Source organism: Scardinius erythrophthalmus (assembly GCF_964197995.2).
Source record: "Scardinius erythrophthalmus genome assembly, chromosome: 2".
Classification (NCBI taxonomy): Eukaryota; Metazoa; Chordata; class Actinopteri; order Cypriniformes; family Leuciscidae; genus Scardinius; species Scardinius erythrophthalmus.
In genome coordinates, this window is record NC_138222.1 from 48,864,505 (window position 1) to 48,880,399 (window position 15,895).

Sequence of the window (15,895 nt, forward strand, 5' to 3'; positions counted from 1 at the left end):
TCTACTCGCCATCATTGAGTCCGTCTGTGATTACATGAAGAAACAGACAGACTAAATCCAGAAGAACTGCAGCAACGTCTCCAAGATGCTTGAAGAAACGGACCTGCAAAGCTACTTAAAAAACTATGTGCAAGTGTACCTGTTTTAAATGCAAAGGGTGCCCACACCAAATATTGATTTGATTTAGCTAATAGAAGTTAATTGATAAATCAAATCTATTTATGACATTATGTTAGAAAGTCTCTTAAAGGGATACTTCACCTCTGGAAAGATGAATGTGTATTTAAAATAGCCTAGGTCATTTATGTAGAAGAAATGTGAAGAAATTTTTGAATTTGGAGCTTTGTAGACTGAGAAAAGCCAGAAAATGTATTTTTGGCTTATGTGGATGAAAGACAACAACTCCCAGAATGCACTTGCTTCGCTGCCCTAGGAGGCCACTCCCAAGCCACACCTACCGGTTAGAGAGCGCAGTTGAAAACAACAAGGTTAGGCTACTAGTGAGTCTCGTGACGAGTTTGCCCGGGATTTCGAGATCGCCCAAAATGTCCGGGATTCGGCTTTTGCGTTCAACAGTCCCCATTCATCATGTTTACTGTGGCGAGCAGGACGAGGCTGAGGGCCGCGGGAGAACGGCGCGAGGCCGGTGGCGTCATTACTGAGACGCGCCGGTCTCGTATCTCTCACGGAGGAGCGGGAATTTTGTAAGCAACAGAGGTGGACAGTAACAAAGTACATTTACTTGAGTACTGTACTTAAGTACACTTTTTGAGTATCTGTACTTTACTTGAGTATTATTTTTTCTGGAAACTTTTTACTTTAACTTCACTACATTTGAAAGACAAATATCGTACTTTTTACTCCACTACAATTCTGTCAAGGTCCTTGAGTAAAAAGTAACATCAGTCAGTGGATGATTTTGGTTGCAGGGGTTGCATTTTGGTTGGAAATGAAAGTCGGGTTGACGTCAGAACCCTGCATCTGATTGACGTTGGATATTGATTGAAAACAAAAGTCGGGTTGACATCAGAACCCGACTGATGTTGGTTTCTGACGTCAACCTGATTTTCATTTTCAACCACAATACAACGTCTGTCCAACGTTGGAGATCAACGTCAATCTGACATTGGATTCTGACATAAACCTGATTTTCATTTTCAACGTTGGGTTTGGTTTTCTAAATGCAAATTTTGACACTTTTTTTGGAGCACACTAGCTTATAGATAACAGTAAGGTTAACATATTCATACTAAAAGCCAAAAAACTTTAAATAGGGCCATATTTGAGGGAACAGGCATTTGGGTGTCCGAAACCATTGTGGACGTTATTGGGAGCACTTTCAATTCAATCTCACATTTAATCCCACTACTAGAACTGTATTCTAGAAATAAATTTGATATTGATATGAGGGTAGGTATGCAGGCATAGATTTAGAGGCATACGGTACTTTAAGTATTACATACAACAATGCAACAATAATAAAAAAAATGCATTGACATTTACTTTTTACTTTTGATACTTAAGTACTTTTAAAAACGAATACTTCTGTACTTTTACTTAAGTAAAAATAGGTCTTTACAACTTTTACTTGTAACAGAGTAATATTTGACCAGCAGTATCTATACTTTCACTCAAGTAAGGAAGTTGTGTACTTCGTCCACCTCTGGTAAGCAATGTTAAAACGCACATCAACTAGGGCTGGGGTAAACGATTATTAATTAAACGATTAGTCGGGCGATTATTTTATCGGTTAGTCGACTAATCTAACGACTAATTGGAATTAATTATCCTGTCTGTTATTCGCATATCTCTGTCGAACCGTTACTCCGATGGATTTCAAACTCGACAGCTGTCTGGGCACGAGTAAGTGCAGTGCCAAGTTAGACGTTGTTTGGATGAGAAATGCAAAAGACATGTTAAATATATCGGTACAAGAAGCACTTAGAAGGTTGTGGTTTAAAAATAAACATTCTGACACAAACACACTGTCAGCTACAATGTTTACTTCTGAATAGTTTAAACGTGATAAATCCATTTTGATTAATTTGAGTAAAAAATGTGTTTTCTTTACCAAGAAAGTGGCAAGATGAAAACCACTATTTTCTGTTTCAAACTTTCACATAGCATCTTTAGGTTATAATAACATAAATAATTCAAATCCAGATTTTGATTTTCAAAGATTTATTATAAAAACAGATGATTTTTTCCCCCCAAAAATGCAATAAATTCATGACACATTTTTTTTTTTTTAAATGCAATTAATCCATTGAATCAATATAAAAGTTATTTTTCATATTGAAACTGTTGAAAATACACAACAAAGTAAGTTGATCCACATATGACAGCCTCTGAACTCGGTCAATACTAATCTTATATACAGGCACGCACTGGACTAAACATAGACTACATTCAATCAGCCATCGCTAAGAAATACCTTCTGAACTTTTTTGACGGCGATCAGCTGTAAAATGGCTTGGTCCTGCTCGGTTTTCGTTGACTTTGAGTACAAGAATTGAAAGTTTTTTAAAAGATCCCCTGGGGTTAACGTGTCAGCATTCGACAGAAGTTTGACGCTGTCCGCTGTCGTGTGAGAACAAGCAACAGTCGGCATTTCTCTTCCTCCCGCGTGCCTCATCTTCTTAATCTCCTCTCGTAAATGATTGGATTTCGATGGCTTACGTTTCTTCCCAACGGCAGAATCCACCACAGGTTCATCAATGTCGTCAAATGTATTAATTTTTTTGTTTGTTTGTTGATCAAAAAGTGCAAAGTAGATAAGGAAAACTAGGATGCCGGGTGTCAGAGCGCCACCGTTACTGTTTACAATGCGTGGAATGGTGCGCTGTGATTGGTTGAGCGGATTTATGGCATTCTGCAGAGAAAGGAGACTGGCGTTTGTGCGGTTTGGAAAGAATAAGAGCCTGCTAGCTTAGCTTCCAAAGAAAGACAGCTGACACTGTGTGTACATTCTGTGAGTGAGATCCCACCCTCTACGGGCGGGCTGAAAACATGCGGAACAGCTCCTCCTACTGGCTGTAGTCTTTAGCCTCTGGCCAGAAAATCCTCCGATGACGCAAAATGACGATTTTTGCGTCATCGGACGTTTTTTTCCAGACAAAAAATACATAAATCTCTCGTCTCACGGGGATATGAGGGTGGAAACCACGGTAATTCAAAAATATTACAGGTTTTCTACTAATACAAAGCTTAATGCTAAATCCTGAAGTATCCCTTTAAGAAAGTGCCAAAAAGTTTTCACAGTACTGTAGCTTTGCATTTGTCTCAGATTTGTCTGTTTCTTCATGTAATCCCAGACGGAGTCGATGATGGTGAGATTAGATCATCCTGGCTGTTGTCAGACTCCTTGCGCATACAAAAATCTCACTGGATTTTGCCACAATTAATGGCAAAATTTATGTTTGGAAATGTAAACCGATATTTCCTACTGACACACTACAACAAAAGATACATAAAAATGTATAGTGTAGCCTATGTAATTTATTTCTGTGAAGGAAAAGCTCTCATTATAATATGCCAATTATGTGATCAAGAAACATTCCTATTATTATCATCTCACATACATGTTTGCTCACTCAGTGTATTTGTGTTTTTACAATAGGGTAATTCGGTAGCGTACAAACAGCACAAGGAAGCTTGATTTCAAAGTCTGAATTGAATTTACATTAGACAAGTAAACAGTCAGTAATAAAATATAAATAAACTATAATTACAAACGATAATGCAAATAAATACGGTACAACAGAATAAAGATAAATGAAATCAAAGGTGCTTTAAGATTTTTGGCAAAGTCTAACAGTACTATTAAGGTAAGAAATACTACAGAATTTGAATAAAGTAATTTAATGTAAAATAAAACTGGATAAAAGTCTTTATTATAAATATTAAATACAGATTAATCCAAAGTTACAAAGGTTATTCAGTCAAGAGAGCAGTTGATTTTATCTTTTTTTGTTGTTGTTTAATAGCATAATTAGCAGTACAGCAGGTTTATTAGGCTGCTGTCACTTTAAGAGCGAATGCACGCATCTATTGTTACACATGCGTTTTTTTTCTCAACTGTAAACGTTCACTTAAGACATACAAACATAACCACCTGTATTTACGTGAATAAAATAACTCAAGTTGGTACTCGCGGGGTGCAGAATGAGTTAAATAATGTGCAATACCTGCAATCTCGTACTGAAATTCACGCTCTGTAACAACAACACTATTCACCTGGAGCGAATGAAACAAGTAAGGCGGGTATATCAATTCGCTGTCGGAGAAAGGAGAAGAGAGCGAGAAAGCGCAGCTGCTATCAGTGTAAATTTGTATTGAAACGGTTTCAGATATTTCAGTATCGATAGGCTACGTATCGAAAAAACTATATTTTTGACTAGGGTGGTTTCACACTTGGTTCGATTGCCTGGTCCGAACCTGAGTTTGATGTTTGAGAGAGACGCTGACATGCAAACATAACTGTACAAACATCAACAATATCGGATATCTTTAACATTTGTGACCATACACACAAAACTGACAAACATTGTCCAACATCCGAGTCATTGCCGCTTCCTTTCTCTTCTCCCAGCAACAGTTTTCAGGAGGAAATTATGTTTTAAATGTCAAATCAAGAGGAGCACAAACAGCGGGTCGATCTGATGAGCAGACGTGTTTGTGCTGCTCAGATTCCAGAGCCCCTGATCCCCCCTTATCCCCTTTTCCACTGGCTTCCACAATGCTCTCTGGGAGCCATGCTGATCAACCCTCAACCAAAGCCATCAAAAAAAAAAAAAAACCTTTAAGGAAATACGATTACATTCTGCATTCTGTCCCCTTATCCCAAATATTCAGTGCCGTTCGGAACACAGAACAAGAGTGTCATTAGTGCAGACTGAGAGGAAGTGTTGCCATGGTTTCCTTTCATGCTCCCGATTGTTGCTTGATCAAAAAAAGAGGAGAGAAGAGCAGAAGCCAAACACTTCGACAGACAAGAGAGTTAGACAAACAGAAAGACAGAACAAAATGCACATTATTCCCTCCAAGGTCAATGACTTCAGACTAATGTTATTTTAGTTTTATTTATATGTGACCCTCTATTTTTATTAATATATGTTTTCATGTTTACATTTTCATGTGTTTTTGCCATTTTTATTAGTTTTTGTTTTTAAATATGGTTAAATTTATTCTTATTTCAGTTTTAGTTTTTATTTATTTTCAGTTAAACTTACATTTATTTCAGTAAGTTGACTAAAGGCGGGCATACACTGTGCGAGTTCGGTTTCAATGTTACTATAGTTTCGGATAGAAAAAAAGAAAAAGTAAAAAAGACGAGTGTGCAAATGATTTGGTGAAAAGCAGAGAACAACACAGCCATTCCTTTCAACAAAAACAACAGAGTATTTGTTTGTGTGTCAGTGCATGCAAACACTGTAGGGTTGCAGCCACCGCTAATAATATTCATAGATCTAGCCTATGTGATGTGGTTATGTATGATTTAGCAATAGGGACAGCCTATACACTGGTCAAAATCGGACCAACTCCCCACATTTTTTAAACATAAATATGATAAAATTGACACCCTTTGGAGTCTGAGGCATTTTTGGGGCCCTGGGGATGTTTTAACATGCACAAAACAGTTGAAAAAAAAATTGATGTTGAGATTATTTTTTAGATTTTTATTCAGAAATGATGCCAACCGAATATTTAGGCTCATAAGAAATGCAACATATACTGTAGGCTAGAAATGTTGGTAAAGAGCTCAAAGTCCAAGGTCCAACATTTACATTTACTCAAAACCAGGTAGGCCCTAATTCAGACTGAGGAGTCTGAAAACTGAGAATAAATTTATGAAAATACATGTGCTGTATCCTAATGTTAAGCCATCATATAAGCTGTAGCCTAATGTTAGATGAAAAAAGGGTCCCTAAAGCCCAAACTTTAGCATTAAATAAGAGTTCATTTGTTAAACTGGGATGGGCTTGAGGGTAAGCTCTCTGTTTCTCTCCCATGAACTCTCCTCACTCCGTCACACACAATTAAATGTGCTACATTCAGCACAATCGGAACAAATCAGCCAGGACACCATGTGACCTAGCTGGAGTCCCTGTGCATGAACCCCTGGCTGGATAAGGCTTTGGAGCAAAAGGGGTCACTCCCTGGAGCCAGTGCTTTGAGGACTGCTCTGATCTGTGACCTGCTTTGTATCTGAAGTTCCAAATTTATTAGGACATGGATGGATCCCTTCATCTAAGTAAAGGGGGCAGGCTAACAGGAAAAATAAACTCGGGTGTTTGGAGAGAAGGCGGTGGGCTAACTGGGGAGTGAAATATGGCTGTGGGCTGAATGGAGATGGATGAAACCTTCAGCTCAGAGAAGACCCAAAAGAATGATTACTTTATTACTTTAAGGCCCGGTTTCACAGACAAAGTTTAAATTAAGTCAGGATTAGGCCTAAGTTTAGGACATTTAAGTACCTTTAATAAATGTGCCTTATAAAAAAAGATTACTGGTTTGCCTCTTGAGACAAAACAATGGCACCCACTGACATATTTTAAGAAATTCCTGTTCAAGTTGCTTCCAGCTAAGCCTTGTCTGTGAAACTGAGGGTAAAGAATTTAAGGACAAATTAGGAATGTGCAAAACTAAACCAGGGGTGCGTTCTCCGAAGCTACCTTAACGCTACGTCGTTCTTAAGTTGTACCTTAAGAAGTACCTTATCGTTAATACGTGGTTTCCGAAACCTTCTTAGTTAAGTATACCTTCTGTAAGTCATACGTTCGTAAGGTTGGTCTGGAGCGCTCTTAGCTATACCTTATCGCTGCTGACGGTTCATACCGCTAGTGGCCACCACTACGCAAAAAGCTTTTTTACATCGCAGTTTAATTACACATAGAAAATTTTATATGAACATTTAATATAAAATCTGATTTAGTATTAAAATTACATTTTTACTTTACTTTAAAATTTTACACATAAAATACTTAAGTTGTTATAGCCTACACCCAGTGTATGGAAGTGTTTTCATTAATAAAGTTTCTATACACTAATGGTTGTTAGCTTTTTTAATTACTATCCTAAGGCACATCAGCTGGCGAACCATTTGACAGAAAAGGCTTAGGAGTCTATATAAAGAAAGATGAGTTGCACAAACTTTATAGCTATGGCAGCGAGACAGCGAGTACTTGTTTTAAATCAAAGACGGCGCCGTCCACGGAGCCAGTTAGTGTATGTCAACTACATGGCTGGTGGATAATCAGCATACGTTGTGGAGAACATTAACACACTTATGGCCGTGAGGGTTTGGGATTGCACACTTGCTAAATTATAAACACATACTCATATTTATTTCTGCATGTATATATTTCAATGAGCCCCGATAAATGCAGTTTGTACTATTTCTAAAACGCTTCTTTATAAAGAACATTGTTTTCTCAATACTTTACCTATACCGCTGTGAAGGAAAGAGCGCACAATCGATCATCGAGGCATCGATATCAACCTATTCAGCGCCTCCACCATGGACAGCGCCTGCTAAGGTCGAACTTAAGAAGGTTTACCTTAAGCAACATCCTAAGGTATAGTTCGGAGAACACACGTAGGAAAGGTATACCTGTAGTTAAGGTGTACCTTTTGAGTCTTCGTAGCGCGCTAAGAGACAACGTTATCGGAGAACGCACCCCTGCTAGTTGGTGGGTTGTCTAAATGACTAGTTGACCAGGTCCCAAACGTGCTACATAATTAGGCCGATTCAGGGTCATTGAATCAAAAATCATAGTCCACCCAAAAAAAAAAAAAAAAAAAACACATGGAAAGATTTATGGAATAAAATGCAAAAAACAAGCATTGTTCACAGCATGCAATTTGAAATCAGACAATAACCGTCTTGAAATGCATTACTGAAGACAGCATATTTGTTACAAAATTTGTTATGCTGAGTTTTTTTTAGTTTTTTTTAAATAAATAAATAAATTGGGTGTTTTCGATAACCAACTTGGTTGATGGACAACTAATCGACCAATCGCTCGCTTTTCACTTTAGCTTTTGAATTCGTGATCACGCATACTTTGTGTATAGGGAGCACTGGCCGCACATTATACAAGATAAGATATTTGTCAATGACAAGATATTGCGCAAGTTCTCCGCCACACACGGTGCAATGCGGCGCCAGGTGCGACGAAAGTGTTTTTTGCTAGTTTGGTGCGACTCTGATTGGTTTATTTCAAGTTACACCCAAAACACAGACACCCATTACTCATTAAGAGAATAGGGAAAACCCTTTTAGACCATGCGCCGGGCACACCGACCATTTTTCCTGTCGTTAAACTAGCAAAAGTGGACTTGCGCCGTGCGCTTTAGACTAAAGACTAAGATTGTTAAAATAGGGTCTTTTTAGTTTATAGTCTAATTGTAGTGTCCTTTGTCCAACTGAACTAAATGGTTTATATTTCTATAAAAAAGCAAAACGACAGTGCCGCAATGGGCAAGTAATGTAATCGGTGTACGGTCGAACACTGTTTAACACCGACTACCACAGCAAGTCTACAGCCAGACCATCAGTCTGAGATTGATGACATTATACAGAAGTGGATTGATTCACAACATCAATGATGACCACCGTGACACCCATGTTAAGTAACTACAACGACATAGCATCGATCATGCCCTACTGCTGCCTGAAATTACTGAGTAAGCATGCTGGTAAAACAGACTGTGTGTATGCATGTCTGTGTGTGTTTTTGGGTTTGCTCACAAAACCGGAAACAAATGATTTAAAGCAGTACCTACTCATATTGACAACTGAAGTGAATAAAAGAGAGAAAATGAGACAGGCACTGGTTTAGTCCAGCTGTCTAGTATCCTGATATGTAGTGTGACCTAGAAAGCCCTTTTTCGATGGGCTCAAAAGACAGGCCATGCTTGCATTTTCTTTTTTTTGGTGTAGGGTAACAAAAGGCAAAGGCAAAATAGCAGCAAACAGCACTTTTACATTGGCATTGCACACAAACACATTTGCACACAACAAAGCAGAGAGGTGGCCTGCTGTACAAATACAGGCAGTACAGTTCAGCTAAACAGAAACTTGAGTTGAGACTTGACTTGGCCGTTAAAGACTTGTGAACATGTCTATTCAGTACATTTACCGAATTGACATCAATGCTAAAGTTCAAGTAAACAGATCCATTCCGGCTCATGACAGTCACAATCAAGGGGGGCGTTTCAAAGTTGGTGAGAACGCTAGACAGTGGACACAAATCATTTACTTGGGCTAACATGATCAAATTGACACCCTCTGGAGTCTGGGGCAGTTTTTGGGGCCCTGGAGATGTTTTCACTTGTACATAATTTAAAAAAATAAAATAATGTTAAGATTATTTTTTATTTTAATAAATGATGCCAACCAAATATTTAGGTTCATAAGAAATGCAACATATATAGCCTAGGCAACAAATGTTGGAAAAGAGCTAAAAGTGCAGGGTCCAACATTTACTCAAAACCAGGTAGGCCCTAATTGAGACTGAGGAGTCTGAAAACTGAGAGAATACTTAAATGAAAAGATGGACAGACTTTGGGTGGACAGAAAACAAACAAAGAAAAAATGAAGATAACCCATTATTTTTGTGTTTTACAATAGTTATAATTATCATAGTTTTGTTTTTGTAGATTTATGCAAGAAATATCACTCACGTTACACACACATACATATTCTGGAGACAGCAAGCCCTTAGGCAAACTAGATCGACCTATTATAAATTATGTAAACAAAAATATGGATGTAACAGTTATACCGTCGCAGTTCCTGTCTCAATTGAAAACATATTTTATTTGTTAGTACCACATGATTTCTCGCCAAAGCAAATAACAATAAAATGCCCACTCCATGTTACGAATATTTTCACGGTATCACATTAATCCTCGTTACAGCAATAACACACATAACAAAACACACCACAGCCTTTTTACGTGATCAAAACAGAGCACTTGCGCGCGATGTTAGCGTTAGCAGCTCAGCTTTGTCCAAGCCCATGAGAGATGCAAAACCGATTAAAAGACCGTTTACCTGTGTATATCAAGCACTGGCGCGGCGTCTCTCTGATTTCGGTCCGTATGTTTCTCTCCCACTGTATTGTTACATCGCACGCGTCGCTCAACGGCTATTATCTGCAAAGGCTAATATGAATAACGGTGCGCGAGACAGGTTCAGTTGTTTGTAAATCTCGGAACGATGCGCCCAGCGTGCGCGTTTCCTTGACAGCGTCGAGTCTTCTGCTAGAGCAAGATAAACGCTGCCCTGCGCGCATGCGCAGACTCTAGCCTTGACCACCTCCCACTAAAATAAGGACCGACTGGAGCAGCAGAGGAAAAAAAAAAAAAAAAAACACTTTACCTCAGAAATCTTTACAAAATAACAGTGAGGACTGTCCAATAAGACTACATTACGTAGTTCCATTAGGTAGCCTACTGTCGTCTGATAAATGCCAGTTACGGTTGAACCCATTATAAGCACAAACAGGTAAAGACAAATTAATGGGCTTTTCTAAACAGAAATGTCCCCACTGCGGGGATGTTAGGAATATATTTGTGTAAATTACTGTGTAAATTCAAATAGTGAAAATTTGAGCTCAGAGTAGGCCTATGCATAATTTGTTTCTTATTCCGTACATTTGTATTTCTATCAGTAGATGGCAGCACCGTTAAGTGTATATATATATATATATATATATATATATATATATATATATATATATATGTGTATGTATATATATATATATATATATATATATATGTATGTATATATATATATATATATATGTATGTATATACATATTTATTCCAAAGACGTACATTTTCTGTAAAATATTTTAGAAGTAAACATGTATATAATATTTATAAATTAATATAAACCTATAACAAGGCAATACTTGTATTTAAGCACTTGTATTTGATTAACTTTACGTCATCGTGTGGCTTTTAATTTTACAACCTGTGTTATTGTCAGCAGTTTACACCAAACTCATTTTAAGAGTTTATAAAAGAGGTATTAACATTATATAATTTACTGACATTAATTCCATGCTAGTTCATGTTACTTAAACTGTATGTATACATTTTTTTTTTTCTAGTATCACTTTAATACCTGCTGAAAAAAATCCTTGAGAAGTAGTTTGGACTGGACTAAAGCTCAAACTGCATTACATTTTAGCATTAAAGATGCAAATTGAAATTCTTGATTAAAGTATTGGCATCTTTGCAGAACTGATTTAAGGCTGCTCAGTGCCTGCTCAAAATTCTGCGTAAAGACGTAATGCTGTATGTATAAGATAAATTGTTTTTTTGTTTTTTTCTAGTCTGAGGTAAAATATCTAAACAGATGGCTTATAGATGTCATTTCCACAAAACGTTTTTAAATATGTAATTTTGTTTAAGATGTAAAGATGTCCCGCCCACTGATGCATCTGGCACTGTCCATGGTCCTGGAATCAATTTGATTCCATTGTAGGTAGATGTACCCAAACTCTTAAAGACATGTTTAAATCTACAAAACTTTACAAACACAATGACCACCACAGTGAGGTGTACTGCAGAATGAATGATAATAGGTTTTTTTTATTAAATAAATAGCAGCTTCACCAAATGATAACATTGTGAGGATGATGGGAGTTAAAAAAAAAAAAAAAAAAAAAGAGGATCTGGTAAAACATTTACAGGCTATGGTATAAACATGGGAGTTTGAACAAGGGCAGGTGATACAGGAGAAATTCTAAGGTTCTACACAGGAAAACAGCAAAAATGTACAGCTTTATACATTATATATCCCTAGACTGAGCATTTTTGGTCTTACTGACCAACATCTGTTGCCATGGAGGGTTTGTCCATAAAAAAAGTAAATTGTTTTAGTACTCTTGTCTGTTGTGCACTTTTGCTGCTTCTCTCATTCTGTCATGACCACTTGATGAGGCAGCACACAACTAACCTTACATTCACAGGAAAGCGTGTTCCCCAGAGCTAGAGGCAAATCACTTTAATACCTGCTGAAAAAAGTCCTTGAGAAGTAGTTTGGACTGGACTAAAGCTCAAACTGCATTACATTTTAGCATTAAAGATGCAAATTGAAATTCTTGATCAAAGTATTGGCATCTTTGCACAACCGATTTAAGGCTGCTCAGTGCCTGCTTAAAATTCTGTGTAAAGACGTAATGCTGTATAAAAGCCAGACTAAATTTTGCCTGCTCTGACCCACCTTAGCCCCGACTATAAATGAATACTATTGAAATTGCTGTGTAAATAGATGTATTCCCCCTCTGAGCAGCATTAAACAATTTGTGTAAAGACACCAAACCACCACTTCAAAAGCGCTTCTGTGCCACCTTTACAGTGTAAATTTGGCATATGACTTTCACCCCATTGTTCTGTTAGGTCTAGTTTGCTATAGGTCACTGTGAGAGGTGGTTTGCAGTGATTTCCTCAGTATTGTTAGGCCATGAAATAAGATGTGACCCCCAACTGTATAATCGTTTTACTGCCACTCAAATAATTCAGCATATCGTATACTGGAGGTGTTTACAAGTTACACAAACAATGATCTGACTTGCAAATGTATTTATCATCTATATTGTAATGCAACTAGCTTGGATGACACAGTAACTCTTTTTTTGGATTCACACTAGGTCTGTTTGTAATTATTCAACTGACCACATGAGGATGCTATGACTCTATCTTACACGAACTGCTGTCTCATAATGTCCAGGGCTGCTTTAGTAAGAGACCGGGTGCTCATGCAGTACTTAATGGCATTCAAACATCTGAACCTGTTAACACACACACACACATACACCCTTTTCCAAACTTGGTCAGATTATTGTTTCTGTAGCTAACTCAGCATACATTCTATGCTGTGATATAGTCGATGAGAGTTACAAGTTCTTGTAAGTGTGACATCTCGAGATCTAAGCATCACTTGAAGCTCTGTCACACCTGTCCTATTTTCCACGTCAAACTAAGAAATATTTTTCAGACACTGCTGGTGTGTTCTGTGTGATTGTGACCGCTGCTGATGGAGAGCTCTGATATTCCCAGTTTCAGCTCCAGTCCAGGGTCAGTGTCCATGTCATGGGGCTCCAGATTTCGGATTCCGTTCCCGTTCCCATTGGGGCAGTTACTGTTCCGGTCAATCGAAACTTTTTCGCAGATCACGATAGGCGTGACAACATGGGATGGACAAGGAACGTGTATAACGATGGGTTTAAGCCCCACCTGTTTGTACTGGCAGTGCAAGTAGCTTGAAAATGCCCTTCGGTAGGTCTTGTTGAACAAAGTGTACACTAAAGGGTTGACACCTGATGAGATGTAACCCACCCAAACGAACACATTGAGCAGTTCCATGAGCAGAGGCTCGTTACAGGCCCCACGGCAGAGGACGTACAGAACGTTAGTGATGAAAAAGGGACACCACATGAAAAGAAAGAGGAAGAACACTACACCCAACACTTTGGATGCTCGCCGCTCGTTCTTGATGGCCTGCATCATGCCTCGCCGCCCGCGGGCTCCACCCGGGTCCCGTCCAGCGGGCGAATTCATTTGAGACGGCGCTTCTGAACTTGGGATTATTGAGATGGTGTCCGGGGGCACGGTCAGACCGAGCGCGTTTCCATCGCTGGTGCTGATCCGTAGACAATTCAGACTGCTGCGACGTGATGGAGCCGACGACGGCTCCAACTGGGAAGTGGGTGGAGCAGGAGGCTGCAATGGCTGCTGAGAAGAGGCTTTGCCCTCGTAGAGGAAGACTGTGGCCTGACGCTGAAGTGCTTGGACAGTGAGACAATACGTGACCACCATGATGACCAGAGGAATGAAGAAAGCAACAAAAGAGCCAACCAGTATGAAGCGTTCCTCGTTCAGAGCACAGTTGTCGTTTATAAGGACCTTATCTCTGTTACGCAGTCCGATCACTGGGATAGGCATTGAGATACCTGGAGTTGGGGAAAAGTAAGAGAGAGAATATTAAACAAATATACGTAAAAAAAAAACACCAAAGAAACAGTCTGACTAACAAAGTCTGAGACAGATGCTGGAGACAAGAGACCAACGGGCTCAGCGAATTCTGAGACAAATCTTCTCTCTTATCCGACTAGATCAGTATTCCTGATGGTTGAGAGAGAGAAATTTTTATTTAATTAGAGCAGATGAATGAGACTGTCAAGGCAGATAGAAACCTTAATGCGGTTTTGGATCCAGATAAGAATCAAATAAACATTGGGCTCATGTTCAAACAAGAGAGAGGTTAGATGTGTGAACTCTCTTGTCGTCTGCACTGCCATTACTAAGTCTTTAGCAAATAAGACAAGAACCTTCTATGGAGAAAAGAGATGAACAGGAGACAAAGAGAAACATAAAAGAGGATAGAAAGAACATTGTTGCTATTGTTAACTAAAACTTTTTTTTTTTTGTTAGCTGGAAAAAAAAATTAAAAAAATTAAAATATAAATATCTAATGAAACACCTAAATGAAATGCCTTGGCAACTAGATGAATAAATAAAAATAACTTTATATCAATAAAATATAATAAAAAATATTAATAAAAACCATAATGGTATATTAAAAAAAAAACTAAAATACCTACGCCACACTCTGAGATGGAAACAATAGAGGAAGGGAAAGCCTATGTGGGTGAGAGAAAAAGAGACACTATGTCCAAGAGAGTGTTTAGGCTTGCATTCATTTCAAAGAAAAACGGGTAAAGAAGAGTTTATCTTTCTAGAAATAAGTCCATTAAAATCATTAAACCTTTAAACACCAGTTGCATCAATCAATCAATGAATTCAGACAATCCTTTAACTCTGCTGTTGGATTAGATCAGCCATGATCACTGTTGGATTAGATCAGTCATGTTCACATTAGAGTCACACGACTCTAGAGGGCGCTAATGCAGAAGAGCATGCCAATCCTTTGGCGTTCCACACACAATGACAGGCTGTGGTTTACTTTATTGAACCGTAGGTGGTGATCTTCACTACAAGTATGCGATAACCAGACCACAAACATTCAATTAATCTAAGCCACTCTGAATTTAGAGCAGCAGCTCTCGTGATGGAGAAAATCACCACAATCACCAAACCGGCGCTTGTTTATACAATGTCATTTCAAATCATTTTCATTGTTGCTGATCTGAGGGCCTCTTAGACCAAGCTGGAGCCTTGAAAAAAACATAATCTGGCATTCTGAGGAGTCCTGTGAAATATGAACACATTCCAGTAATAGATTCAAGAGGATTGCAGTGGACTGACACTGACTTCAGTGGGTACAAATGATACAACTGTTCAATCTAAAGACCTCTACTGTCATTGGAAAATTATGTTGTGTTTGTCCTTTCTTTTCTTCTGCAGGATTTTCAGGCTGCTGCTCTGCTGGTTATCTGGGATTGCCACACCATTTCAGGCATCTACATGCTTGTTTTTGTAAGAAATAATCAATGATAATATCAAGGTTTCTCTGACCTATTGAAATGGTCCAAACTGCAGCGATCTTCAGCATGGCTTTGGTGCGGGAGTTGAAGCGACTGTGCTCAATCGGATTGCGTATGGCCACGTAGCGGTCGAGGGAAATGGCACACAGGTGCATGATGGAAGCAGTGGAGAAAAGCACGTCCAGATATATCCAAATAGGACAGAGAGCACTGGGCAATGGCCAGGCATAATCTGGAAAGATAGAGAGAGAGAGAGATTGCTTTGAAAACATCTTTAATAAAACACATGAACAAAAAGAAAGAAAGGATAGCTAAGAGAGACAGAAGGCAAAGTGGTCCTGCATGGCAGATCACATTATAAAAGTCCAGACAACTGACTTCAGACCAAGAGCTAAAAAAGACTGTTATGTCAGCAAGCTTTAAATAACCAA

The 15,895-nt window shown here is 38.5% G+C and overlaps 2 protein-coding genes across 4 annotated transcripts in view; both read right to left on the reverse strand.

Annotated features, from left to right (window-relative positions):
- Positions 1 to 10,291, reverse strand: part of LOC308684781 (actin-binding protein WASF3) — a 29,641-nt gene extending 19,350 nt beyond the window's left edge. The window contains exon 1 of one of the 3 annotated variants that reach the window (XM_081356063.1): positions 10,061 to 10,291. The gene's annotated coding sequence lies outside the window, so the exon portion shown is untranslated. The remainder of the gene's footprint in view (positions 1 to 10,060) is intronic. The other 2 variants (XM_081356065.1, XM_081356064.1) reach the window with 2 other exon arrangements.
- Positions 10,292 to 13,011: 2,720 nt separating this feature from the next.
- htr2cl1 (5-hydroxytryptamine (serotonin) receptor 2C, G protein-coupled-like 1) lies at positions 13,012 to 15,691 on the reverse strand (the record flags this gene model as incomplete). The annotated part of the gene is made up of 2 exons (XM_081356350.1): positions 15,496 to 15,691; positions 13,012 to 13,970 (listed from the first exon to the last, which is right to left on the reverse strand). The coding sequence occupies exons 1-2, from the start codon at positions 15,617 to 15,619 to the stop codon at positions 13,012 to 13,014; spliced, it is 1,083 nt and encodes a 360-aa protein (XP_081212476.1). The 5' UTR covers positions 15,620 to 15,691.
- Positions 15,692 to 15,895: the final 204 nt, after the last annotated feature.